The following is a 27,992-nucleotide window of genomic DNA, read 5'->3' as shown; positions in this document are numbered from 1 at the left end:
GCACGTGGTCCTCCATCCAATTTGAAACCAGACCAAACTCTGCTTAGCTTTGCAAATGTGTAGCAGTTTTATTGCTGCACCATTAGCTGTCAAGCAATATCTGGAGGGCCCCAGGTTCCACAGTCGTGGCATGAGAGTTCAGTATGCTCAGCACTCCAGATACAGGATCCCTATTCTGCACCACATAAAAAGGTGCTTCTGCCACCCATGTTTATGTCAATCAAGAAAATGTGTGTGAGCAGCTTCCAGTCATGCCAAGGGGCAATGAGCTATGCAGTGCACTGACGCCCACCCTGAGCCCCGCAAATCATATTCACCCCCATGAAATTTCACCAGGTAACTAACTGCTTTCAATCATGTTTCTGGGCTGAGGCTTTAGGTTGCTGAATCCTGCAACTGATATGATGAATAAGACTGGGATTCCAGGACGCAATTCTGCAAGGTACCACAGATGGAGGGGGTCCCTTCTAAGTTTTCATGGGTGGGCAGGTGAGTGGGCGTTGGGGTCTCCCACAGTCAAACCTCCTTACCTTTCTGGGGCTGGGCTGTGGGGTGAGGCAGCGAGCCCAAGATGCCGTCCCTGGTCTGTGTCTCTCCATTCTCTCTGGGCATCTCCTCTGTGGGCCCCAGCCGGTCGTTCTTTCCCATGGGCTCCACGCGCAGCTTCTCTGAGCCAACATGCCCATCGCTCTCGCTAGCAGTGGTCACAAAGTCACCTGGCCAGTAAGGTTTCCCAGGGCCAGCGAGGTTGTCCACTGGGGGAAAGGGAGAAAAGAAACCTAGGTATGAACACAAGGTTTGTAAATTCTGACCTTGTCCCACCAGTTCACAGATAGGAGGGCTCAGATATCCCTGGAGGTTCCAGAAGCTGTGTTTTAAATCTGCTTTTTAAACCCCCCCCCAATAGTTTCGATTGTTTTTATGTTGTAGAGAACCCAAAGAACCTATGGTTGGCAGGTGTGCCGGGGTCTATATAAATGAATAAAATTAATAAATAATGATAATAAGCCGTGCCCAGCATTACCCTTTGGAGTGCTGTGTGTTGGCAGCTTCTCATTGTTGGGGCACAGCAAGTTTTCCCAGCAGGGCTCCCTAGGAAATTCTTCATCCTCCTCGCTGTCAGAAGAATGGGTGGAAGCGTACGAGCCACTCTGGTCATCCTCCAGGGAGAGGTCGCTGTCTGAGTCAGTGTCACGCTCTGTGTCCAAAGGAGGGGGGTGGTTAGAGAGAGAGAGTTCATCACTGTAGCTAGGCGGAGGGGGCTTTCAGTCTAAGAACCATCCCTGTTGCATCCAGTCTTCTCCCAACTGGTGCCACACACAAACACCTGGTATCCTTAAGTCAAGTTGGTTTTAATCTCAAATTTGCAAGAGTCCTGATGGTGAATTGGAGCAGTCCTTACGAAACAAATCAGCTGATTTTTTACATGTGTGGAAGCAATTCTTTTGTGCATTCACTTCCCTGCAGGCTCAGTTCACAGTGACCTACATTTATTACGCTTCCATCGAAGCGACATTCTGGTGACAGCATAAACGAGGAGTTTCAAGCTGTGCATGTATGTGGCATTCCTCTTGGCAATCACACAACTGCTTCAGCAAGTGCCTGTCTTAGCTCAGAATCTCCTAGTCTATGTCAGTTTGATTGTGTGAAATGGCTCTGATAAATATCTGGATTATTTTCTAGGAACAAAAACAAATTCTAGTGGAGTCTGTGTTTTCGGAGTCCAAACTACATGCAATGCAGGAGATCTGTAAATGGATCACATGACTTTTTAATAAACCATCAAAAAGGCACAAAATTTGAAATCAGCAGAACTAGGAGAGCTGGTTTTAACCTCTCCCTCCTATGCCACCCCTCCCCCAAGTTCTTATCAGCATCCAGGAGAAAGTGGGGGGGGCGGAATCAGAGAAACAGTGTGAACAGAAAGGGTTAAGCACCCCCTTCCACAACACTGCTATAATCACCAAAGCATGAGCTTCTTGTGCCTGTTTTAAAAGTAAAAACAGCCACCACCATTACTTCTACAGAAACTAAACAATATTGGACATCCAAGTGATGTGTGACTTGATGTAAAGGGTCTAAACACATGCATCTTGGATCGTCCAATGTTGTTTAGTCCAGGGACCACCAAGCACGAGAAATGAAGCTCACTGTTTTGTACCTGTTTGTCTTTGATCATGTTATCATTGCTCAAATTCTGTCCATTGTAATTTGCCTTTCATTAAATTTGTTTTATCTCAGCCCAGTATGGCGATTTATAGAAACAACACTATTGTGTTCAGTCCTCCTGAAAATGGCATGATCACCTCTTACATAACAGATATAATTATATTCCTACATTTTTCACTATTTACAGAGTACTGTGACTATTACCAATTGTCCATTATTAAGTAGCCAACTTCCCCAGTCAGTTTTAGTTTAAAAGCCTTATTGGAAACAAAACATTTAAAATCTTTGTCTATCCGTGAATGACACAGATCCTCAGCAAGATATCCACACTGTGAAAAAAGCACTGAGACACAACAATTCCAGTCATCTCCCTCACCCTCCCTTCCCCTTCATCTTGAAAATCTCCTGTGACATTAAGAACTGTATCACAGCACATGCCAGTTTTAAAGGCTATTTTTGAATACAGATTCATACAGTTCTGCAGTTTTGCTTAGAAGTTGCCCAGTTCTCATCTCCTTACCGTTGCTCGGATCCTTAGCTTCCAGGAAAAGTGAACTGGGATCTGGAGGCCCAATGTGCACCTGGCTGTTGTTCAAGCCAGATTCCTCCCTGTAAAGATAATGCAGGAGAGATTATAGCTGCTCAGAGCTCCTAGAGTGCAGAGGGGCAAGCCTTATGCCAGGCAGGAAAGGTGTTATAAATTCTCTGTACACCATGTTCCTGTGAGTGTTGAGCATATTCACCTTGAGGGCAAGAAAGACTTGCATCATCAACATTATAAAAAAGCAAAAGGCCCTCGAGGCATGCCTTTGCTCATGTCAGTGACAAGCGGTTCAGAAAAGGAGTTCTCAAGTGGCTGTCCCTTATTCTGACTTCAGCAATCCAGAAGGAACACTCTTTGCTCTGTTCTCCCCTGCGTGATCAACATCAAGAAACAGCCTCAAACTAAAATCCTTAGTACAGCAAAAAGAGAGACAGAGAGGCAAGCCTCAAAAGAGCAAGGAAAAGGCAAGCCTCAGCTGAAACTCTCCTTGAGGTCATAAGAATTCAGTTTAGTGAGTAGTTCTAGGAAGGTAACATCTCACAAACTGTTGCTCTGAAATGGCAACAGGCATACTACCTACCGCCTCTGCCCAATATTAATTCTTCCCACCCTGTTTTCAGATATCCATTGTGCAATGAAGGGCCCTGGAACTGGAATTACCTGAGCACAAAAGGGATGTAGCTGTGCTGACTCTTGCCGGAGCGGACAGTGCTGTGCAAGGAACCAGTGGAGTCTCCAAAGGGCGTGTGGTACAGCTGCCCATCAACATAGGTGTTGTTGCAGTTATAAGCCTGGTGAGAGAACACTGTGATCAGAGGAGAGAAAACCCTAAGAGCAGCAGAGAGGCAGGAACTGCCTCCCCTTGTATATATCTCCTTTCTTCTCAGCAAATGCATTCCAGAGCTGGGAGTCTTTTCCCCCACCTGTGCTGCCCCTATCATTAGGCAGAGTGAGGTGGCCACCGCAGGCAGCTGAAAGGCCAGCACATTGTTGCTTTTGAATAGTATGCTTGCTGCCAGGGAAGGGAAGAGGCCCATGTGAGGATTTCTGCTTCAGGTGTCAGCTCTTAAAAGGGCCAACCCTTAAAACTGTGAAGACAGGGATGAAAGGGTATAGGTGATGCCTGGTGAAAACCTCAGAAGTCTGTGGACTGGAGGTTGCGTACAATTTCCAGTGGCAGTGCCGTATATCACTCACACTTCTTCTACATGGCTAGCAATAGCAGAATAAATCCGGCAAAGCAAGCAAATACCTTCACATTTGCTTAATTGCATTGATTCATGTAGGTTGCCAAATCCAGCTTCTTTTCTTGGCATAGAATTGGAATCTGATTCACTTTTTCTTTTAATAACAGAACACACAACTAGCATGGCTGCATTTGCCTGGTATGATAAACCGTGATGGGAATAATAAGCCTAGTGCCCTCCCACCCTGGGCCTATGCATTCTGCCCTCTCCTTCTTCAGTACAGCCACAATGAGGAATGACAAAGTGTTTACTTCTGTAGTTTGTGGCTTCTTCCAAACCCAACAAACCGGCTATCTTAACTTTGGTTTGTTTAAAACAAATCAGCCACAAACCATGAACTAAGATTAGTCAAAATTTAGGGTTAGTCAATGATTAATTCAAACTGTAAATGAAAGCTTCAAATTTGCTCCTTGTGGATGTACTAGAGGAGAAGAGGGGATAAGTGTGTAAGCCTGAGGTTTGCCTAGGATTCCTCCCATCAAGCTAAACCACAGTTTATTATGATGTCCAAATGCATGCTATAGAACACTGCTTGGTCATACATATAGATTTTCACTGTTCCTTGCTTAAACGGCTACTGGGTTGCCACTTCCTCAAACACTCACCGCTGTCAAGGTAGATTTGGTGGTGAATGTGGGGTCTGTGCCATGCTTCTTGCCACAACTAGATTTGAGAGCCTTCCTCACTTCTTTGCACAAGAGGACACAGAGGATGAAGATTAAGGGCCCCTGTGGAAGAAACCAAACAGATCACAAGTCTTGACTGTCTTATCCTGGAATATCCCAGCCTGCATTCAGGCAAACATCAACAGCATCAAGGGTAAGCCCGTCACTTATTCCCACCTTCCATCCCAAATGGCATCGCTGTTCTCTTCCCACCTGTTTCTTCTGACTCACAAAAGCAAAGAGTAGCACTTTCCTTCAAAAACATGCTCAAAAGCATGATATCCAAAGTTTGCACTGGACGCCACAAAATCCAGTCAGGGTTTCATTAGGCCGATATGGATGAATCAATACAGATGTAAACAATTTCTATACGGATAATTATTGCTGTTTTTCTTAAATAGCACTTCATTTATATAATTCATGTGTTAGCTTGGAGGGGGAAATGCGGGGGGGGGGGGAAATCTACTTTAAGCAAAGCTAGAGATCAGTCCTTTGGGTGAAAGATCATATTCCAAACTAGCATCTTCCTCATGACTTAAGCACAACAGAAGTGATTTCTAGTGTGTGCGTGGAATCTAGTAATAACACTGGACCAACATGACTGATCTTGGGAGATTTCCCACCAGCTCCTCCCCACCCCCTGAGCCTCTGCCTGGTGCCCACCATACCTGGAGGCAGTTGAAGCCAGCAAAGAGGTAGTGGAAAAGGATGGCATCGCTGTTGACAGACAGCAGGGCCAGCAGCCAGGTGATGCTGATCAGCAGCAGGGAGACAAAGCCTGAGCGCAGGCCAGAGCTGCAATGAAGAAGGAGCACAGTCAGTGGGGTCTCTCCCACACAGCCCCCATGGAACTATGTCCACGGGCACATGCCATCCCTGGTCCCCAGCAACATGCTCTTCACAGGGATCCCATGTGCCAAAACCTGTGGGGCACTCTTGGCTTTCCCATATCAGTTCTAGGCTTTATGGAGAAGGATTAGGTAGTGCTCTCAAGAATGCTGGAAGTATCAAGGCGGGGTTGGGTGTGACAGTGGGTGGCCATCAACAAGGGGGGAAATGACTTGGCCAGAGTTCTGTAGGAAGTGAAAGGGCGGCACAAAGTGCTATATGCAGAGGATGAGGAAGGGGGAACGGGATTTTGCGGCTGGGAGAAAGCAGTGTGGCGAAGGCAGCAGCGGACATGGCACAGCACTGGAAAAAAAGCACATGGCAGCAGAAGCAGCAGAGATGACCAAGCAATGGAATCAAGTGGCAAGACAGTGCAGGAGACACACAGAAAGATGGTGATGTGCCTTTATTGTGGTGGAGCAAGAGCAGTGCTAAGACTCACACTGTCCCCTTCTTCTCAAAACCCTGTTGCTGAGCAGCACAAGTGGCCTTGGTGGCCAGAATGTAGAGGAAGACGCTCATCTGTGAGGAGAGAGAGGGGAAAGGTTAGCACCAGCTCTCTTTCCAGCCAATCCAAGGTCCTCCCTCAAACCCGGACTATTCCCATGCCATTAGAATCAGGATCAGCTCCATTTCTTTAGAATGCTCTGGGCTTCCCTGTCTTGCAAAGATTAGCTCTCTCCCTGTATGACGGTGCTGGGGGTGGGGTGGGGGGAACCTGGAAGCCCCTGACACAATGGGGAGGGGGGAGCTGTGATTGAGGAAGGTGCTTCTTTCCAGTTCCACTGCTGCAGGTGATGCAACGGGATGCTTTTCTTTCCCAAGCATCTCCCAGACATCTCCAATGGAGAAAGAAGATTATAGAACTAGACAGCCTCTCTACCCATGGTTGGGGCAAATCTAAGCACAGATTGGAGGATCTGGATCCCACCTTCTCCGGCTCCTCTTTTTCTCTATTTACAGGAGGGGTGGGGAACGGTATGTGGCTGGCAAGCCAGAAACTGACAGCTGAGCACCGTCCACCTGTCAGTCACCTGCTGTTACGAAGCTAGACAGCAAAGGAAGTGCCCTTCCCAAACAGAGTTTGAAGCAGGTACTGCTGGTCAGCTGATTGGAGGTGCCTGCAAAACTTAGCTTTGGGCAGGGATGAGCTCCAGTGTGGAACTCCAGCTGGGAGCCCCTGAGTGGAACCAATCCCAGTGGGGGCTTGCATTCAATTCCACATTTGCAAAGCACCAAATGCAAACTGGTCAAGGAGCAACCAGGAACACACTCAAAACCATTCCTGTGCAGCCAGGTCTATAACTGCCCCCACATTTGACACCACATCTGACATTAGGTGTGGGGCATTGGGTGGGAGAGGCTTGGGAAAAGTGGGCCAATTTACAACCCTCCCTAATTAGCCAAGTTAGGGTCCACAGGTTCTGCAACGGTGATTTAGTGCTTTTCCCAGAGCATCAAAATGGTCCTATACTTGCCCCCATAAAGTAAGGCAACTTCTCTCTGATGGTATATTTACATTTGCTTTTTCCTCCACCAGCCCCTTGTATCTCTACTCACCGCAACAGCAAAAACAATGGGTCCAGCAAAGCTCCAAATCAGTGTATCATAGATGGAGAGCCAGCAGAAGTCTGGGTTCCCATAGCCTTCAGGGTCCAGGCCCACAGCAAGTCCTAAGCAAGGATGCCATGCAGAACCATCAGAAGAGTAAGAGGAAGCATTTAATCACAGTCAGATAAGTAGCTCACGGCCAAAATAGCAGGAACTAGAACTGAAATGCACCAATACAGCTAGGCCTGCAGCCAGTCCATCTCAGCCCTATCCTTGTTTTAGGCCAGGCTTCTCTGGCTATAGTTTGGCCTCAGGTGCTCTTGCCCCCACCTCCTGCTTTCCAAACTAAGGCTTCACAAAGGGATGCTGAGGCCTTGGAGTGGTCAGGATGGCCCTGAGCTAGGAGATGTTGTGTCTGGTTTGGGCCCCACCTGTAATGAATGCTGGCACGCCCCATCCGACCATGTAGTAGAAGCGCATGGGGCCGTAGTTGATATCGCGCACCTCGCTCAGCATGCGGTAGATGTGCAATGCTTCCAGCAGCGCCCAGGCAAAGGTGCACATGTACAAGAAGTGCAGCAGGATGGCAATGACTGTGCAGGCAAACTGACAAGGAAAGAGAGAAGGGGAAGCGGTTAGGCAACACCAAATTGGCACCAGTAGCCATTAGCAATGGGCTCCCCACCCACGATGGAGACCACGTTGGTGCCTCCACCTATGGCAGTGACCGGAATCATGGCTCTGGCCTATTGAGCTGAGCTTCTTCTTGCCCCCACAGCTTCCCACCCCACCCCAGGAGCTCACTGGCAGGTCAGCCTGATTGATGCCCAGCAGGAAGATGAGCTCAGAGAGGAACAGGGCCACCACAAGGTTCTTGCGAATGCTTTGCTGGTTGGATCGCAGGGACCGCAGGCCAGCCAGGAAGAGGAACGTGAGCAAGAGGCTGCCCAGCGTCACAGCAATGGAGGCGTAGGTTATGGTCTTCAGGGGCAGGATCTCACCATTCTGGGGGGAAGAGAGAGAGGGAGGGATATCAATGGGCACGTAAGAAAGTTGATTTAGCAATGAGATCATGTTCTACCACCCTTGTGAGGCAGGAGCCTTATCCCCATCACAATCCCACCCCTCTCTCTTCAGGTCACCTCCTGGAGATGAGTCCATGACTGTCTCTCTCACCTCTCTGCGAGAAATGTCCATCAGCACAGCAAAGCTGGTCATGTGGTTACACTGGCAGCTGACATGGGTCTCGTTCCTGAAGACAACCTCACAGCCTTTGGCTGACCAGCCACCAGTCCCACTGACCCTGGGAAAACAGCAATGTCAAGGTCAAGCTGCCAGCCTTAGGGTGTCACTGAGTGCCTCTCCCTCAACCCCCACCCCCCAGCCCGACATCCTTCATCACCCAGGCCTTGTTGTCTGGGCAGTGGGACTCACAGAATGGAGTGGTTCCAGAAGACGCAGATAGGTTTGGTCCGCTCCTCAGTTTCCAGCAGCCGGAACTGCACCGTGATGGGCTTCTCAAGCGCCCGCTGCATCAGGGCATCGTTGTCATGGATGCTGATGCTCACCACTGGGGTGTTGATGATGGGCCGCTTGGGGACTCTGTGAGGACACATGGCACACATTGAACCACATCCCTGTTTCCTACATGGGCCTGTGAAGTGGCCCATCCCACTGCTTCCTGACAACTGCTAGCACCACACACTAATACAAAATAACAACAAAAACTGTGTGAGAGCCCTGCTCCCTATTTAAACCACGAGCACTGGGAATCATCTGCATGGTCAGAGGTGGGAGACATTTATCATACTGAGGGTCGCATTTTCATCCAGACAACCTTCTGGGGGCCAGAGAGAGAGAGAAATCACAGAAATCCATCTGCCCTCCAACCATGCAAGTAAGAGGCATTATCAGAGTTCAATGACACATTCCCGTCAGGCAAAAATACTCAAAGAGAGTGTGATGCAGGGCCAGTGAGGGCGTCTGGCCTAGCAAGAGTGGGAATGGCTGAGGAGAAGGTGTGCCCTGAAGAGAGTGCCAAGGGCCCAAGAGAGAGGCCTGAAGGGCCACATTTGACCCCTGGGACTGAGGTTTCCCACCTTCGTGCTTAGTTGGCAGGGGACCAGGAAGCCATATAGAAGCTGATGAGGCTTTAACAACAGAGAATGGAGCCCAAATCCTCCAGCATATGGGAGGGTGGGGTGAGAATGACATGAACGGACCCATTTGCAATGGATTTTTGAGGTCTCTGAACTGGCCTCCCCTAAGTATGGGCATTGTGTATAATATCCGGTATCTGAGATACCCTCTGCTTCTGAGTATGTGTGTATATTTGGGGTGGGGGCAGGTATATGTTACCTCAGGCTCCGTTTATCTGTGTCATACTGCTCTGGAAGCAGACCAGCCAGTGTGCGATAGATGATCACACTGGCAATGGCCTGTCCCTCGTTCAGATCTGGGTGCCTCTTCTGTCTTGTCATCAGCGCAGGTTCTTCTTCCTCACCAGGGAGATGCTTGGCATTGGCCATAGAAGGTTCTGGAAAGTGAGCATGAGACACTGAGTGAGATATTACTTTGCCTCAGAAGCAGGCCAAGTCAGGCTGGATCCTCTATTTTTTATTTCCAGAATTTATAGACTGCTTTTCTGCACAAAATCACCCAAAGCAGAGCTCTAGTTATTTTATCTTGAGGGGAATCTTCCATGGACTTACTGGACTCACCACCACCTGTCGAAAAGGGATGTCCTGTTAAAGAAAGCCCTACAAATGGCCCACTGTCCCCAACCCTTTCTAGAAAGCCTAGACTTACGTTTGCTCTCTGGAGCTTTGAAGACACTTTCAGGCAGGATGACGGTAGTCTCTAGGTCTGCAGGTTTCTCACCTCGGAGTGCCTCATAGTGAGGCAGCTTGGCGCCAGCAAAGTTCATTTTCTCCAGCCTCACTACAGAAATAACTGGCCAAAAAAATTGCAAAAGTTTCTTATCATTAGGCAAGCCAGCTGAATGTCAATTTGCAGCTTGGGCTGGAGGTGCAACCCTAAATTGATGACTACTGACCTATTACTCCCAACATTTCCCATGAGCCCCAACAAATTTTCCCATGAGTATCAACTCTAGACTTTGGGCCAAAAAAATCATAAGATTTCAAACCATAAGAACAAGAAGTAAACCACATAATCAGAGTGTCTGTTCATAGTAACAGTGGTTAACAACAGGGCTCTCTCTGAAACCACCTCACATGTTAAATGACTATATAAGGGAGCTAGGAGGCCAAGCTGTGTAGCTGGCAGCTGGAACAGGTGGAGATTAGAGCTGTTATAGTTATGTTGTTTTACTTACTGTGACCTCATTTTGAATTAATGTTTACAAAAACCTGTTTGGCTCAAAGTCTGTTGCATATTTGCATTCTTGTTAGGGTCGCAATATTTACCGTATTTTTTGCTCTATAAGACTCACTTTCTCCCTCCTAAAAAGTAAGGGGAAATGTGTGTGCGTCTTATGGAGCGAATGCAGGCTGCGCAGCTATCCCAGAAGCCAGAACAGCAAGAGGGATTTCTGCTTTCACTGCACAGCGATCCCTCTTGCTGTTCTGGCTTCTGAGATTCAGAATATTTTTTTTCTTGTTTTCCTCCTTCAAAAACTAGGTGCATCTTGTGGTCTGGTGCATCTTATAGAGTGAAAAATACGGTAGTTGGTTCACTGATTAGGTGAATTGATTTTTTTAAAAAAGGTATCCTTGATTCACCAGGAAACATCTTAAAAATAATAATAATGATCGGCTTTTTCAATAGAAGAATGCACAGAAATGGTGAAAAGCAAGCATCTTCTTACAAGAGAGATGGGGAGCTTGTGGCCTTTCTGCTGGTGATGGACAGCAACAACCCATCCACCCCAAACAGCATGCCCAATGGTTAGGCATGGTGTGAGTTGTTGGTCGATGGTGCCTAGAGGGGTACAGGTGCTACATCTCTATCTTAAAGTAAGCATTCCCTCTCTCACACAGAGGGAAATGCCTCTTCTAAAAGTCTGCCTGCCACATGCAAACACCATCACAAGTACTATACTTCAGTAGCACTTCCTTAAAGGTAAAGGTAAAGGTACCCCTGCCCGTACGGGCCAGTCTTGACAGACTCTGGGGTTGTGCGCCCATCTCACTTAAGAGGCCAGGGGCCAGGGCTGTCTGGAGACACTTCCGGGTCACGTGGCCAGCGTGACATCGCTGCTCTGGCCAGAGCCAGAGCCAGAGCCAGAGCCGCACACGGAAACGCCGTTTACCTTCCCGCTGGTAAGCGGTCCCTATTTATCTACTTGCACCCGGAGGTGCTTTCGAACTGCTAGGTTGGCAGGCGCTGGGACCGAGCAGCGGGAGCGCACCCCGCCGCAGGGATTCGAACCGCCGACCTTTCGATTGGCAAGCCCTAGGCGCTGAGGCTTTAACCCACAGCGCCACCTACGTCCCCCTTATTCACCTGCAAATGTATGCATACTTAACTGATGGCCTCATCAACTGAAATGCATACAATTAGTCGATTCGCAAAGATTCCTTTCATTGGGAAACAGCCCTAATGGCTATCATGCTCTCACCGATGTTGGGTGTGATTATGGTGAAGGGGTTCAGGTATGTCTTGCGCATGTTCTGGGCCAGAGTGCTGGCGTAATCTTCAAAATTCTTGAGCAGCTGTGCCGTGCCACCCTCTGACTGCTGGATCAGCTCCCAGTGGCGCTTGTTGCCATTGTCCAGCAGGGTGCTTCCCACCTTGAGCAGGTTCTACAGGGCCAAAAGAAAGCACAATGAAAGCTGCAAAAGTGGTGTCTAGTTCCTTCTGTGGGCAGGATGGAGGATTGACCAAGCAGCTGCAAGAGCACCATCACAGGACAGCTTGCCCATTCCTGGGATTCCCATGCCAAGGGACAAGCAGCTGTCTTGGTGCTCACAATGTTTGTGGCCTTTGAGAGCCTAGTGGAACCAAGAAAGTGATCTTCACCTGCAGTGGCAGCTGATGCCCACTGGGACTGGTAGGGCATAAAACAGGAAAGTCAACACTCAGTGAAGCCAGAAGCTAATGACAGACAGAGCCAATGATTCCTTTACCCTGCTGAGTTCTACAAAGGCAACACAAAGACCGAGGAGGACGGCCAGTGTCATCTCATGGACTGGTAAAAAATAAGAAGGTAGGTAGGTGGGTGCTAGTGAGGGAAAATTGAGTTTGGTGGAACGGTACCTCAATTGCCCATAAGCATCAGCCTCCCCTGCTCACCTGAGGATTTGGCTTTGCAACTGGATCTGCTTGGGATTGCCCCATATTGTACCCCTTGCCAGCTGAGATCCAGGCCAGTGTAATTCTCGGTCTTGATTATGACATATGAAAGCCATGGGGCCATAGGTAAGAGCAGGTTGCTCCAAACTCAAATGATGCAAAGAGTCACATTTCATCCAAGCTGAACTGACCTTCTCCAGCATTTTCCAAGTGCAACACTGAGCAACTTGGTTCTCCCAAAAGTGCAGCAGGATGCTCATCATCTGCTGACCCGCTTGCTTTAGGAGCCCCTTCTCAAGAAGAGCCTGCTGGATCAGGCCAATGGCCCATCTAGCCCAGCACCCTATTCACTCTCAGTGGTCACCCAGAGGCCTGTGGGAAGCCTGCGAGCAGGACATGAGCACAAGAGCACTTTCCCCTCCTGCAGATTGCAGAAAGTGGTACTTAGAAGCATCACTGACTGTAGCCATGAAGGCAGAGCACAGCCATCCTGCCTAGATGCCCTTGATAGACCAGGCAGGCACCATCACAGCAGCTTTCTGGCACTGCAGCAACTACAACAAAACCTATTCCATGTTTTGCCTGTCCTTTCTGATCTTGTGTGTCCCTTTGCCATGACTTTCACAGTTATAGCCTCGTGGGAACTTGAGCCTATGGGTTTACCTCTGTGAAGTGCACGTCCTGTGTTGCAGCCAAGCCAAAGCCTTCTTGGGTGCTTTCATGCTTCAGGAGCTGAGCTGAGAGTTGATAGGCCACCTTGATGTCACTGCCAAAGAAGCTGGCCGTGTTCTGCGTGGCGTTGCGAAGCTGGAGAGCCACCCGCTGAGACTGCTCTGTGTCCAAGACGGACTCATTCCGCCACAACCTCTCGGCCTACTCAGCAAGGAAGAGAAAGGCACTCAGAAACCGGATCACAGACCAAATGCAGTCCCCAGGCTACTTCAATCTCAGCTCCTAAGTGCAAGAGATAGTGAGAACCATAACCCTGCAGGGTTGGCCAGGCTGGGCTGACACTGTGTCACTCCAAGCACTGAATGAAGTGCTTGTCACACCATTCAGCATCCCGGAAACCTGTGCTTTCAAGATTTTAGCTCTTTTGGCTGTAAGATAAGCATGGAAATTAGAGGGTGATGCAGGGTAAAACCTACAAAGCTAGAAGGGGCTTGCTGTGGTCAGGAGGTGGAGCATCAGTGCTCTATATAGGTCCTAAACCTTCACAAAATCGAAGAGAATTAGAATCAGTTATGCCAAAAATGTAAGCATATACCCATTGTAAATTTTGCTATAGCTTTTCGAAATGTGGAAAAACATGTTACAGTGGGTTACCTTGCTTAATTTGCTCAGGCCTCAGATATGTGCTAGCTTGGTACAGGTTAGAGAGTTGGTAGATGCATTTGCCTGCAGAGCATATGCAATTCTGGTGGTTGCGAGAGCAAAGAAAATGTAGAGTGAGGAAAGAGCACTTACAAAACCCTTGAGAGCTGCAAAAGTCAGCGAGGTGCAGTTGAAGAGGTTGGGTGCCAGCCAGCCCTTGTGTTCATCACAGTGGCGCACAGCAGTGCCTATGGGGCAGCAGGAGGGAAGGGTGAGTTGTGCACATCCGACACAGAGGACTCTGGCCCACATGTCACAATACATTTGTTTGCATCTAAGGGGCCATCGGACTCTTTGCTGTTACTTTGCTACTATAGATGAACGCAGCTACACCTCTGAAATTTGCAAACACTCTTTTGTATCTAAGCAGACAGGCTGGTTCTTTCTTTCTTTCTTTTTTAAGCTAAGCATGTGGCACACAGGGAACCCTTGACCAGAAGCAACACAGACCTCCTTGGAGCCGAGGAGTGCTTGGTTCATGCAAGGCTTATGCGGAAATCAAACTGCCCACCCCACATCCACACAATATACGTATCAAAGGTGCTTCATTACCGACAGATCCTCTGGGGCAAGGTGCAGCTGCAGGCAAGCCAAAGCGGGTGCGTGGCCACCAAATGTTTGCTTCGATGGCACGTGGGCAGCTATCATAATTCACTGCAAAGGGGGAAAGCGATAATTTGTGAGCAGGGATTTCCTTTCCATGCAAACTCACTGTGGCTCTTCAATGAAGCATGTAGGAGATAGTCTGGACGTCATACTCTTGCAAATGTTTGGCGCGCTCATATGTTTGGGGCAGAGAAGCATGAGCAACGAGGAATCCTGGGTCATCAAGGAAATAACAACCCGCTTCTGAGATAATTGATTGTGCTGCGATTCCTTACTGTATTAATGAATTGCCATGTTTAGAGCTAATTGTTTGTTTGTATTGAATCTGAGTGCATCAAGAGAAGATTAGGACAGAATGTGATGATGATGATGAAAACTGGAGGCAACGAAAAAGGACAATGACCTTGCAGAACTAGAGCTGAATCCATCTCCTCACTTCATCCAGGTAGCCCTTAGTCCAAGGGGTGGCTAACCTGCAGCCCTCCAGGTATTCTTGGATTGCAACTTCCACCATTGCTGACCACTGGCAGTGCTGCCTGGGGCTGATGGAAGCTGGAGTCCAACAACATTTAGGAGTGGATGGTCACAGGTTCCCCCTCATTGCTCCAGTCACTCAATGAACACCAACTAGGGAACACCTTTCACAGAAGGCAGACTGATCAGTAACATCACTTATCCAGTCCCACAACATGGTCAGAGATTTGACTTAGCAACCTCTTCCCTGCTTCAGCTCAGCAACGGAATTCTGCTCTACTCAGCCCGTTCCCAAGGAGTTACTGCTGACCTTCACAGCCATTGGTGGAGACTTCTGCAAAGGGGTTGTCGCAGCGGTCACATCGGCGCCCAATCACGCCCGGTTTGCAGGAGCACTGCCCAGTCTCAGCGTCACAAGTGCGAGAGAGAGAGCCTGTGGCGTAGCATTCACAGAGCAAGCACATGCCACTGTCCCCTGGTTGATAGTGGTTCTCCTACGGAACAACAGGAAGGCATGTAAGTCCCAAGGAGCAGGGTAGAAGATTCTCTGCAGCTCAAGAGCAGTCTACAAATCTCCTGGCTAACCCAGCACCTAATCCCTCTCCCAAAACCTCTTTAGAGTCAACAGCAGTTTATTTTACTTTATTTAAGAGATTTATAAACCACTGGATCAAAGAGCTTTCTAAGAAGTGTGCAAATAAAACTGCAGACAGAATACAGCTAAAATCTACAAACCAATTAAAAAACAAATGAAGATAAACCCAACAAAACTTTAAAAACAAAGGTAACCACTTCTTCTTTCTTGAAAACATATAAGCTGAAGTTAATTATTCTCCAAGTACTTCCTGCAATAAATGCTGCTTCCCATTAAAACACAGTTCACTAACACAATTCACATACACTCACCAAGGACGGAAATTCCCAAGGTACTGTTATGATTACTACCAGTCAGCACTTTTTTGGGGGGTGCAGGGGGGTGCATACCCCTAAACATTTTGTGAATCTTTGTACTTTTGTCCATTTACTGTATTTATTTTCCCCGATTTGAACTATAAAATGGTGGTTTTCTTGAATTCAAATTGAGAGTGCCCCTAAACATTTTTTTTTAGAAAAAAGCACTGCTACCAGTCATTTCTAATCTAACTCACCCTCCTAACAAGTCTGTGAGCTATGTTAGGCTGACAGGGAGAGAGAGAGAGAAGGGGGGGGGAGGGGAGTGATTTACCTAAGACCACAGAATGAGCTTCTTGAAGCAGGAACCAGCGCCTGTGCCCAGTCTCTTAATTTAGTGGTTTCCACACCACATTCAAGGGAACTCCAGAGTAGCTTGGGAGATTATCAGGATTTCTCAATTAGAATCACCAGTCGTGCTGGACAATGATCCATGCAAGACAACTGGGTCACCACAACTGCTCACCCCCTTCAGCAGAGATGGGGAACCTGTGGTCTCCATTTGTTATTGAAATCTAACTTCCAACAGCTCCAACCAGTCTGGCCAATGGTAAAGGGAGTTGTAGTTCAACAACACCTGGAGAGCCACAGGTTCCTCATCCCCTCTGTCCTACAGTGTGCAATTTTGGGGGAAGTTGGGTGTCTTCTAAGTCAAACTCTCTCAGTTCAAGAATGCTAATACCTGAGGCCCAATAAACATTGCCTGAAGCCCACATACTGTGTGCCAGAATCTTGTGCAATATGCTGGAGTTCCTCAGCAGACAAGTTTATTTGGAAAGATTTCTGAAGGAAGAATATTGAAAAGCCACTCTCCTAACTAAATAGTCATTTTCTGCCCATGGGTGGAACAACTGCCCTGCAAACAGCTAAGATCCCTCTTCAGTCCTCCTTAAACCCCTGCTTGCAGCTCTAACCCCAACCGGGACTATCAAATTAGGCAAGGCCCACCTTGCAGCGACACTCTCCGTTGGTTTTGTTGCAGTCAGGGTCAAATCCTTTGCCGACATCACAATTGCAGGGTCCGCATATAGGGTGCCCCCACCACCCCCGTGGGCAGGGCTGAGCAAGCCTGTCACAGAGAGAGCACAGGGCCTGTTACAATCACACACAAAAAATAAGAACAAGTCCAGGCAGCAGCACCATATATGTGGGGGAGAACAGACGAGAGAGAGAGAGAGAGAGAGAGAGAGAGAGAGAGAGAGAGAGAGAGAGATAGCTGCCAACAACAAAAAAGAATATGCGTCCAATACTGAAAAGCCTACTTTGAGAAAAGTCTTGGAAACTAATTGTGCTTTGAGGGACAGACTTCAGGGGGTTACAATGTGTGGTGTTGCCTCTTTCAGGCACCATTCTTTAAATCTTCTGATCTCATGTGGATGACGACAGTTGTGCTTTTCAAGCCATTGATGAAGGGTTTATGACTCAACGTATGTAGGATTTCAACATATCTGCTTATATATAGTCTTTTGTTGTTGCATCACACTATGCAAGGCAACCTCCCTGTCTTGCATAGACGCACAAATCACACTGTCAGCTTTGTGTACCTTCTGCACTCACCACCTAAACGCATGGCAAGACTGTCTCCTGCTTTCATACCCACAAAGCCCTTACTGCATCTACTACCTTCCCAGACTGAGAACATAGAAGCAAATATACACAATAACAGTGGGTGCACTCTCTACCGGTAGCAGCCCCAATGGAAATAGCAAAATGTTGGAAATTAGGTGTGGGGCTGACACTTGACTCCTGGTATATGTGTGTATGGACTGTTGGGTTAGTGGGGAAAACTGACGTGTCAACTTCATGGTGCCAAAGGGAAACTGGACCCATTATCATTCTTTGTAACCTGGCAACTTTTATCTTGTACATGCATAAGGACAACCAGACTCGAAGACCACTGCAATCACAATCTTTGGAGAGAATTAACGAGAGTGAAATCATTGATTTGTTATGCTTTATGACTTTCCCCTGTCGATGGAACAACCATCTAGTTGAATTTAATTAAATGTGTTTGTTGATTTCTCAAAAATTCGACAAAAACAGTTCTTTCAAAAAGACTCTCCATTGGGTTGATCTTTCAGAGAAACCCATTGGCACAGACTAATTTAGAAATATGCCCCCTCCCACTACAACTGCTTATTCACAGCACTTTCAGGTACAGAGACATATATCGATATCCTCCCCCACACACCTGCAGCTCTTCAAGGATCCATTTCTACATGCATGCTGGGAGTTGTACACACCTATCAGAACAGTCGCACACCCACCCATGCACACCCACCAGATGCCCTTTCACAAAGCAGCAGGAGGCAACTCACTTGTTCTCGCAGTATGGCCCAAAGTAGTTGTCTGGACACTCGCAGGTGTAGCCATGGGAGGAGCTGGGCTTGCGGGCGCACACGGCTTGATGCTCACAAGGGTTGAGCGAGCAGACATTGGCACAATTGTCACCGTAGTAGCCTGAAGCAGCAAGGGGAAAACCTTGAGCCCTATGTCATCCTCACCAGTGTAACTCTGGCCAGAAACTCCAGCATAAGGGTGAATGGAGGACACCCCAAACAAGAGTTTCCGGCTGGGCACAGAAGGAAGGGAACCACCTGTCAGGGACTGGACTGAGGAGGGATGGTGGAGACCTCCTCCCCTCCTCCTGAACCTTCCAGAGAAGAGGAAGACAGTATAGATTTTCAACAGTGGTTTGCAGAAGGTCACGGCTCAGAGGTAGATAAGAGACAAAGTTGGGAAATAATGGAAGAAGAAAAGGAGGAGGAAGCAGAGCCAGAGCAGCTGGCTGACACGTCATCACTAGAAAGCATTCCAGACCCCCCTCCTTCCATAACCTGGCAAGCATTGAAAGTAGGAGAGCAAAGAGCTAGGAAGCAAATGGCCCTAAGTGGCCACCGTAAGGTGGGTGGTGTGGTGGCAATTGAGGAGAGAAAGGGGGTGGAGATTACTCAGAGGAATGCTATTACTCCAAGAGGCAACATTTCTAAGCCTCTCTCTGTGTGAATATTGAACAAAAGACAATGGTAAGAGCTTCCTTGTCTATCTATTCCTGGCAGCCTGCCGTGGGGTGGGGGGTGGGGGTGGATCGGATTCCCTGATGCCTGACACCACCCCTCAAGGTGCAGCAAAGAGTAACAGCTGCAGATGAGATGGATGGCTGGAGACATGCGGACCTCCAGATATGCCTGAAGTACAACTCCCATCATCTCCAGCACGTATAGCCAATGGCCAGGGTGTTGTTGTTCAGACGTTCAGGTGGAATCACAGCTAGCTCTGGTACAATGAAAACTAGGCTCCATCTCTGCAGTATCTGAAGAAGTGTGCATGCACACAAAAGCTCATACCAATAACAAAGTTAGATGGTCTCTAAGGTGCTACTGGAAGGAGTTTTTTTTAATTTTGTTTCGTACAGGCACCCTGTGTACCTAGTTAACCCTAATGGCTTAGCTCACCCTGTACCACACAGTGCTAAACTTTGGAGGGTACCAGAGTGGAATCTCTCCAGTACTTCTGGAGGAAGAGCAGCAGCAACAGCTCTTCCGTTGCCCCTTCTCTGCCCACCCCCCAACTGACCTGGGTCACAGCTGCAGGAGTAGCTGTCCCAATCATCATTGCAGTAACTGTTGACAGGGCAAGGGTTGGAGTCACAGGGATCCGGGATACTGCAGCCACGTTCCACGTTCACCTTCTCAGCCTGGTTCACATTCAGAGCCACAGCACTGGCTGATGTCTCACCCATCCTTACACCCTGGGAATAAAGAGAACACGGGGTGTGTGTGTTGGGTTGCAGCACCACAGAGATCCAGCTCTTAGAAGGGCAGACACCGGCACACTTGCATTTCCTGGTCAGAATTTGCTGGCTGTTGTGTGCAAACTAAGGGCACTTTCAGACTGGCACTATTTCTGAGTGGGATTCGATCGCATCTCAGCAAATTCAGGCTGTGCAATTAAAGTTGAGTTGGATGAGCTCCTGCAAAGGTAATGGATAACATTGACTTGGCGCAACATTGTCTACAAATACTCATTAAATAGTTGGTGGCACCTAATCTCTCTGCAGACAAATCGGTCCAAATGCGCATTATAAATAGGTTGTCTGGAAGCAGCCTAAATGCCCCCCTTATTGGGAGCAAAAAAAAAAACACACCCCAGAAAGAAGTAAGTTAGTCATGAACCACTGGAGAACTGCAGCCCCTAGATGGCGCTGTGCTCCCTGCGATAAAGGTGAACAGAATGAGTAAGGTCAGAGTTTGCACTTGGGAGAGTTGCACAAATCTGATAGCGATTCGATTTGTTCCAACATGCATCTTATCTGAGGTATCATACACTCGACCCATATCCATCTGCATGGCAGGCAAAACCAAATGTGGGCATCCAAAAAAGTGGGGAGCAATAAAAAATAGTGCTGCTCTGAGATTGCTGGTGATCTTATTTTTAAAGCGACCATCAGTTACACCCTCCATTCCTCCTGACAACAAAAAGAGAGTGACAAATGTATTACGCAAATGTAATCTACAACCAATCAGCAGGCCTGCTTCAGCCACACTGTTCCAACCACATAGGGTTGGAGGGTGAGAGCGTATAATCAAATGATTGTTGAATTGTACAGCTGGAAGATACCCAACAGGTCATCTATTCCAACCCCTGAAATGATGGTTGTCCTGACTGCAATTTTCCAGGTGGGAATTTGTGGCAGCTTCTAACTTTGTGCATATAGAGAGAGAGAGAGAGAGAGAGAGAGAGAGAGAGAGAGAGAGATATGCAGACTTACAGACAGGCACGCACCACCAGACACACAGATGCACAGAGAACACATGACACACAAATTAGCCCTGAGAAATATGTCCCTGGGAGGAAAGCTAATGAGAGAAGAGGCAGTGCCTGCACCTGGCTCAACATGGACCTGGGCATTACCTACAGCCCAGAATGGGGCCACTGATGCTGGCTCCTCGCCCTGCTTACCTGCATGCAGCCACGGAAGCCCTGCTGCACTTCACCCTGCTCCCCAGGAATGCCGCCAACACTCAGGTTCCGCATTTTGAGTCCGTGCAGCTCGCTGCTGATGTTGATTGCCACCTGGAGGACAGGTAAGAGACAAAGCAGCCATCTAGCATTGCTTTCCCCATATATTTTGAAGAGGCCACAACACTTGAGGGGGCAAGGGAATAGAGACAGGGCTTTTTTTCAGCAGGAACTCATGGGAATTCAGTTCCAGCACCTCTCAGGTGGGTTCAGGCACCTCTCAGGTGGGTGCCATTGCCATTCTAAAAGAACAAGGGAGTGGTGAGTGGCAGCACCTCTTTTTCTAGAAAAACAGCATTGGGTAGAGGTCAGGGGTGCAGGCCACTGGAAGGTAGGAAGGGGCTGGAACTAAAACAACAGTGCATGTTGGTTGATTCGGAGCAGGGAGGGACATGGGCAGAGCTTAAGAGAAAGCGAGTCCAGTGTTAGAACAGCCTGGGAGAGAAGTCACAAAGCCGGCAGCTGTTGTCGAGAAAGAATGGGGCGCACTTCTGAGGGTGAAGTCAACTCACTCCCCATACCTGATGCAAGCCATAGTCAAAGGCCATTGTGGCTAAGCACTGGGCTTCTGGGTTGTCCCTGCTGCTGCGCAGCTCCAGTTGCATGTGATGCCAGTCGCCATCGTTCACCTTCACCTGGTGCAGCCGCAGGGCGGAGACCCGGCTGTTGGCACGGTACACAGTCATCAGCACATTCCCTTCGCTCAGCTGGGAAAGAGGTAAGAAGCAGATGAGCTGGCACTATTGGGAGCAGTGCATCAATTGGGAGCAGTGCATCAATTGGGAGCAGTGCATCAATTGGGAGCACTATTGGGAGCAGTGCATCAATTGCGCCTGCTCCTGATAAGCTTGTGGAGCAGAGAACCCGCATCCCCTCCAACCTCTCTACTTCTTGCTTGTAGGCGAAGGCGGTCTTCTCCAGGCCACCGATCTACAGGGTGCTGCTGCCCTGGCTTGGAGACTTACCCACAAGGTGATGGTAGAATGCTGCCCGGCTGCCGCATGCAGGAGGACGCCATTGCTCTGCCGAGTACGGAACATGAGTCCAATGTGCCATGGAAGGGTGATGACCAAGGCCAAGTTGTTCCAGATGACCATGCTGTTGCCCAGGAAGCGCTGGGGGTTTGCCATTTCTGCATGGTGGGAGACACAAGTCAGCAAAAGCAGGCATTGCTACACAGCAGAGCAATCGCCGGAATATGGGTCCTGCATGCATGTAAGCCACAGATTTCCAGTCACACCCTGCAACAAGGCTGCCAGCACAAGTCTGAAAGGCTGTATGCGCCTCCTGAGGCATGCTTGTGCAACTCTGGAACTCCCAGCTCCACTTTTGCTTTTAAAAAAAAGTAATAACAGAAGGTTCTAGCCTTTGGGGTTACAGAGAGGCCTGGAAATATGGCAGGCTGATACATACAACTTTCTTTTCTTTTTATGCAACTCAGAACAATCATTGCAGGCTGAACTTTCCTCTTGATGCAGACATGTTATTACGGCCTTTTGAAATCATTCTCATGGAGTAAGACAGCAAGTTATAAGATCCTATTACTTTTCTCTCCGGGGCACAATGGAGTACTAAATGTGCATTTATGCAGTAGCTCCCCTCCTGGGCCTAGAATAATGTTCTGGTGACAATTCAGAAGCAGAGGAGAAATTCTGGGGGGTGGGGGAGCAATGTGGAGGAGAAACTCTGCATTGGCAGCAAACACAGAGTGCTTTTTTCCTTCCAAGGAGGTGGCCATAGGAGTAATCAATATCTACACAGCTTAAGCAGTGCATCATCTGACTGGCATGTCAAATGCATGTCAAATGAGTGCATCTGAGGTAGGGATGAAACTTATGGGTACAGCAGGAGGCCTTTGTTAATCCTTTCTCTCTCTCTCTCTCTCTCTCTCTCTGTGTGTGTGTGTGTGTGTGTGTGTGTGTGTGTGTAAATGAGAGGCAATGAGAGAAAAGGTGGTATGCTCAACCAGTGGATGCTGGAACCAGTGGAAGAGGTCACTAGACTGCCACAAACATACTAGAGTTGTATTAATCCATCTCCTGACCCTTCCAGTGTAGGATGTTTGGAACACTGTGGGATAAAAAGTATAGGAAGGGGAGAGGATGAAGGATAATGCTAGCAGGAGGGATCTGAACCCCCCCCCCCATCTTATTGCCAGGCATCCTATGGGTTTGAGATAGGCAAACGCGACCCTCCAGATGTTTTGGGACTACAACTCCCATCATCCCTGACCATTGGTCCTGTTAGCTAGGGATGATGGGAGTTGTAGTCCCAAAACATCTGGAGGGCCGAGTTTGCCTATGCCTGGTTTGGGAACTCCATCCATAAAGCAGAGCTTGTCCCAGGGATGGGGAACCTGTGGCCCTGCAGAGGCTATTGGACTTCTGCTCCCTTCACCCCTGACCATTGGCCAGGATGGCTGGCTGGAGCTGTTGGGAGGTGAAGCTCTGCAATATCTGACCGGTGCAGTGGTTCTCAACCTGTGGGCCCCCAGATGTTGTTGGACTACAACTCCCATCATTCCTGAGCTCTGGCCTTGCTAGCTAGGGGTGATGGGAGTTGTCATTCAACAACATCTGGGGACCCACAGGTTGAGAAAGGCTGGGTTAGAGGTTCCCCATCCCTGACCTAGACACCACCCCCTTGATCTTTGCCTGCTTATACTGAAGGACTAGACACCACCTTCAGCACAATGGCATTTGAGGCAACTGTGTCCTACGCAGCTGAGTAAACAGCTCCTGTTTACTTACACTCCCAGGCCTTAGCAGGAGGGTGTGAGCTACCTCTCACTCTGACACCCAGAAGTTATTCTCACTACAACCCAGCATCCAACATTTTCTGGACTACTGTTGGATTATGTTGACAGCGGCAGCAAAATCTTCTGAAGCTCATTAACTTAAATGGGTGTTATGTCCTCCCTGCTACCACAGCCCCACAAACAGGGATTGAGACTGGACAGAGATATTCTGTTAACATTCCACCTCTTATCCTCAGAAGAAAAAGGCAGCAAAAAGCCCCCCCCCCAACATCCTTGCTGCCCAACTATATGCAACATGAATCATGTGGTTTACTCTTGAGCGCAGCCCAATTGGAGTAGTTCAGAAACTCCCCCCCCCCCATGCAAATTACAGGCACTGGAGATGGGGATGGCTCTGGATTGGGACCACCACTGAGGAGAATGAGAAGCCCCCTGCCCGCCCCGCCCCCACACTGGGGTCCCAATCTGGATCATGGCCAACCCCACTCACTATTTCTGCAAGGGAAAATTCTGCGCTCAAAATACGTGATCAATGATATATGTAATTTGGCCTTCCATCTCCCAGGGACCGTTCAAGCTGCCTTATCAGAGCTACCATGTCCCCAAAGCCTCCCTTCTTTCACAGCCTCCACCTTTTACCTTGCTTGCAGTCCTTGCCTCCAAAACCCAGGGGACATTCGCAGCTGAAGGTGTTCCATTGGTTGACACACGTGCCGCCGTTGTGGCAAGTGTTGCTGTCACAAACGTTCTTCTTGGCTGAACAGCCTAGAGGAGAAAAGTGAGACGGCATTGGAAAGGCTAAAGGCAGCAGAAGATGCTCCATGGGTTAGGAATGGAGTGTCAAGGCAGGCAAGAGAGGAGGCAACTGATGAGAGTAATCAGGGACAGGACTGAAGCCCTTTTACAAAGACCCATCACTACACCACAACACACACACACACAATGGCACACCCAGCAATATTTTTAAAAAAGTCAGTACTGTACTTTTCTTGCCAGTTTTGCATCCCCTGTATCAATTGGATCCATCCACTAGATATAACATAAGCCATACCTGGCACCGTCCCATTGTTGGCAATGAAGTCAGCCATGTCCACCTCTCGGTTATCAATCAGGAAGTCCCGAATACAGCCTACAAAGTGCCGGTTCCGTACTGGGAAGCTCTCGGGCAGGTCAGGAACGCCACCTAACAACAGTGGACCTGTCAAATCCAGGGACCTGGGAAGCCAAGACAGGAGTAACTCAGGAGGTCAAGCTCAACAGAGGAAATGGCAGATTAAAATACATCTTCTGACCCAATCATGGCTGGCATCACTGTGGTCTTTCAGGTCAAGTGATTGACATCATCAGAGCTATAGGTACCTGGATATGCCAGGAGCTTTGATGAGTCCCACAATGGGGTAGCAAAGCTTTTAGCTCAGACTTGTCTCTGTCTGTGTAAAGTTGTAGTAGCAGAAGGTAGCTGGTGAAGACTAAGATGTCCAATAGCTCAACAGTGAAAAATAGTGCTGCCCAGAATACAGTCGTACCTGGGAACTCAAACACCTTGCAAGTTGAATGTTTTGGCTCCCCAACACTGCAAACCCAGAAGTGAGTGTTCTGGTTTGTGAACGTTCTTTGGAACCCGAACATCCAACGCAGGTTCTGTGGGACCTTCCTGCAGCCAATCGGAAACCACGCCTTGGTTTCTGAACATTTTGGAAGTCGAACGGACTTCTGGAATGGATTCCGTTTGATTTCTGAGGTACGACTGTACAGCAATTATTTGACCCTGGAGATCAGAGTGGTGAACTTTTTTTTGGCTCCAGGACCAGGATCCATATCAAGATCAGCTTCTAGGGCCAAATGTATAAGCTGGGCAGGACCACTGATCAGTCAATATCACACGGCTGACTAGCCTTCGCTAGTCTCCCTTTCCTTCACTTTTAGTCCCCAAACTTCAATCTCCACTCCATCAGCTGAAAGGTCATTAAGTGCAGAGGTCAAACTTCCCCAATTGCTCTACTGAGACCTCCAACTGCAGGATGAAGGTGGATTGTGAAAGCTAGAACAGGTGAACGCTATCCCACAGGGCATGATCCTAATAGGAATTTCCCCAGTGAACAATAAGCACAGTGGAGCCAGCCTGGCTATAGCTATGCCTGCTCGTTCTTCATTTCTCCAGGCTCATTAGTTGTGTTTATAGCGCACATAAAATTCTTACTTCTTGGTGCCTGACTGTGTCCCTTGAGCTGAGCAAGAATAGTTTCCCAGCATGGAACCAAACTTCAAGGCCACGGAAGTGTCACAGTCATCCACTGTCACCACAGCTACCTTCTGGTCAGAGGGCCCCTGAGGAACTCCAGACATCCCCACGATGGGCTGTGGAGAAAAAGCAGAATCCTGATGCAGTCAAGTAATGGCCATGGCAGCACAATCAAAGGGCAAGCCAGGAAGAGCAAGGTATTGTCTAGAAACATGTTGTGGGACTATAACTCCCATCATCTATTGGCTGTGCTGGCTGGGGCTGATGGGAACTGGACTCCAACAACACCTGGAGGGCCACAGGTTCCCCATCTCTAGTCTAAGAGATGCCAGAGCAGGTAAAAGCTCTCTCCCAGTATCTCTTGAACTAAACGTAGGGGGAGAGGAATCTGCCTTAGACCAAGGCAGGTCAATGGAAAAGCAGCCATGTGGGCAGCAGTTCTGGAAGGATCTTCAAGGAGCTGAAAGTCTGGGGCAGACACTTGCAAAGCCCTCCACACATCTGGGATGCTGAGCACTCAACAAGCGAGTGGAATTCTTCCCCTTGCAGCTTCACCTCATGTTTATGTGCGAAGCAGTGATTCTAACATAGCATATTAGAATCATTGTTTCACATGTAAACATGCCGTAAAACTTCACAGGCCAAAATTCCACCCTATTATCACCCGGCATTTAACAGTTGTAGGGAGAGAAGCGGGGGCCAGAATTTGCTCTAGATTAATGAATCTACCATAAAAAACGGTTCTCTGTGTGTATGCTCCCCTGAGGAGAGCTGAACAATCTGATCCAGGACACAAATACAGTGTCCCATATTGATCTAGCAGCAGGCAATGCCCAGCTGCTTCCAATAAGTATCTCTCAGCAGCAAGAAGGATGAAAAGGCTCACTGTAAAAAAAGGGAGACCTGAGATTCTTGTGATGCCTAATTCTGCCACAGAACACACAGAAACACACACATGATCCCTGCTTTAAAAAGCACTATGTAATCACAACACAAAGGAGAGGAATTATCTTGCAGAAGACTACAGAGGTGTGATGGACCTTTGATCTTAGGCAGTGCCTCTATCTGTACCAGTGTATTTTAAATGCAACACTTTCTTTTCTTGTATATTGTTCTTACTGTTCCCAAGCAGTTTGCATATATGTAATGTTTGTGCGTGCATGCTTGCGCACAAACACACACCAACACACATTTAGTGCACACCTACTTCGCTCTCCCATGTGAACTAGGTCACTTAATGCATTCCGAGGGCAGTGTTGTTTTAATCTTTTTGACTTACACCAAATGCATAGCAACCAAAGTCAGGTTCCTTTTTAAAAAAAATCAATTTATCGACCTACTGAATAGTTTGACCATAGTTCAAACTTTCATAATGTTACAATTTCCCAGCCCCACTGAAAAGATTAAGGAAATAAATACAGCAGAAAATCACATCATATTAGTTATAGTAAGGCAGGAGTTTGGGAACATGTGCCCCAATGGACGTTGTTGGACTCCCACTCCTATTAGTCCTTAGTCAGCCTAGCCAATGATCAGGGATGAAGGGAGTTGTAGTCCAACAGCATCTGGAGGGCCACCGGTTCCCCAACCATTGCAGGAAAGAGTATCCAAAGCAATTAATAGCATTAGATTTTACAGATTTCCACAGAGCTGCCAATGTGCAGAGAGCGTTGTACAGATGACATGTTCATTCTTATTGACTTAACGTATTTTGCTAAATGAGGAACAAAGTGCAAATATCTGTCAATAGCTTCTCCCCTTTTATACACAAAAATTGAGCAAGGGGAAAACTGGAGGAGAATCTACCATAAATTTTGGAAAGTTGTTTGTCTGATGGCTACAAATTTTGACACTTCTTAAGATATTGTAAACAACTTTTGCATGATGTTCCCCAATATCAAGGAGCAGGTTTCTGTCTATGTTTGGATACAATGGGACACCATTTTGAATCAAGGTTGTGGTAGACTGAACCTTTCAAAACCGCACTGGTTTTAACCACAAAGTTCAAAACGGCATTGATTTCTTGATTTCATAGAATTCCCAAGCCATATCACGAAAGAGACTGCTAGTGTGAAATAAGCAAGCATGTGCAAAATCAGGCGAGAAAGTAATCAAAGCTTAAGAGGGGTCTCTCTTGGGGGGGTGGGAACTGGTGAAGAGTGTGCACAATCAGATGAAAAAATATGTTCCACTGTAGATTATATCTGTGGGCAGGTGCTTATTAAAGGATAATCCCAAAATTAAC

At 48.0% G+C, this 27,992-nt stretch overlaps 1 protein-coding gene across 4 annotated transcripts in view; it reads right to left on the bottom strand.

Annotated features, from left to right (window-relative positions):
- The window catches only part of CELSR2 (cadherin EGF LAG seven-pass G-type receptor 2), a 112,296-nt gene that overhangs the window by 6,303 nt on the left and 78,001 nt on the right, over window positions 1-27,992 (bottom strand). For all 4 annotated transcript variants that reach the window (XM_079980211.1, XM_079980213.1, XM_079980212.1 and 1 more), the window contains exons 6-33: window positions 25,706-25,863; window positions 24,557-24,720; window positions 24,145-24,270; window positions 21,713-21,879; window positions 21,269-21,454; window positions 20,688-20,801; window positions 19,302-19,476; window positions 18,044-18,185; window positions 16,674-16,794; window positions 15,085-15,268; window positions 14,247-14,348; window positions 13,788-13,882; window positions 12,984-13,193; window positions 11,647-11,830; window positions 9,873-10,016; window positions 9,423-9,600; window positions 8,499-8,666; window positions 8,241-8,367; window positions 7,869-8,069; window positions 7,496-7,670; window positions 7,074-7,186; window positions 5,956-6,035; window positions 5,294-5,420; window positions 4,566-4,688; window positions 3,374-3,504; window positions 2,690-2,778; window positions 1,025-1,198; window positions 531-755 (exon numbers count right to left, since the gene is read on the bottom strand). In XM_079980211.1, coding sequence (XP_079836337.1) covers window positions 531-755; window positions 1,025-1,198; window positions 2,690-2,778; window positions 3,374-3,504; window positions 4,566-4,688; window positions 5,294-5,420; window positions 5,956-6,035; window positions 7,074-7,186; window positions 7,496-7,670; window positions 7,869-8,069; window positions 8,241-8,367; window positions 8,499-8,666; window positions 9,423-9,600; window positions 9,873-10,016; window positions 11,647-11,830; window positions 12,984-13,193; window positions 13,788-13,882; window positions 14,247-14,348; window positions 15,085-15,268; window positions 16,674-16,794; window positions 18,044-18,185; window positions 19,302-19,476; window positions 20,688-20,801; window positions 21,269-21,454; window positions 21,713-21,879; window positions 24,145-24,270; window positions 24,557-24,720; window positions 25,706-25,863 — 4,183 coding nt within the window. The remainder of the gene's footprint in view (window positions 1-530; window positions 756-1,024; window positions 1,199-2,689; window positions 2,779-3,373; window positions 3,505-4,565; window positions 4,689-5,293; window positions 5,421-5,955; window positions 6,036-7,073; window positions 7,187-7,495; window positions 7,671-7,868; window positions 8,070-8,240; window positions 8,368-8,498; window positions 8,667-9,422; window positions 9,601-9,872; window positions 10,017-11,646; window positions 11,831-12,983; window positions 13,194-13,787; window positions 13,883-14,246; window positions 14,349-15,084; window positions 15,269-16,673; window positions 16,795-18,043; window positions 18,186-19,301; window positions 19,477-20,687; window positions 20,802-21,268; window positions 21,455-21,712; window positions 21,880-24,144; window positions 24,271-24,556; window positions 24,721-25,705; window positions 25,864-27,992) is intronic.

Source organism: Podarcis cretensis (genome assembly GCF_951804945.1).
Source record: "Podarcis cretensis genome assembly, chromosome: 6".
In the NCBI taxonomy this organism is placed as follows: Eukaryota; Metazoa; Chordata; class Lepidosauria; order Squamata; family Lacertidae; genus Podarcis; species Podarcis cretensis.
This window is presented reverse-complemented; position numbering and strand designations above follow the sequence as displayed.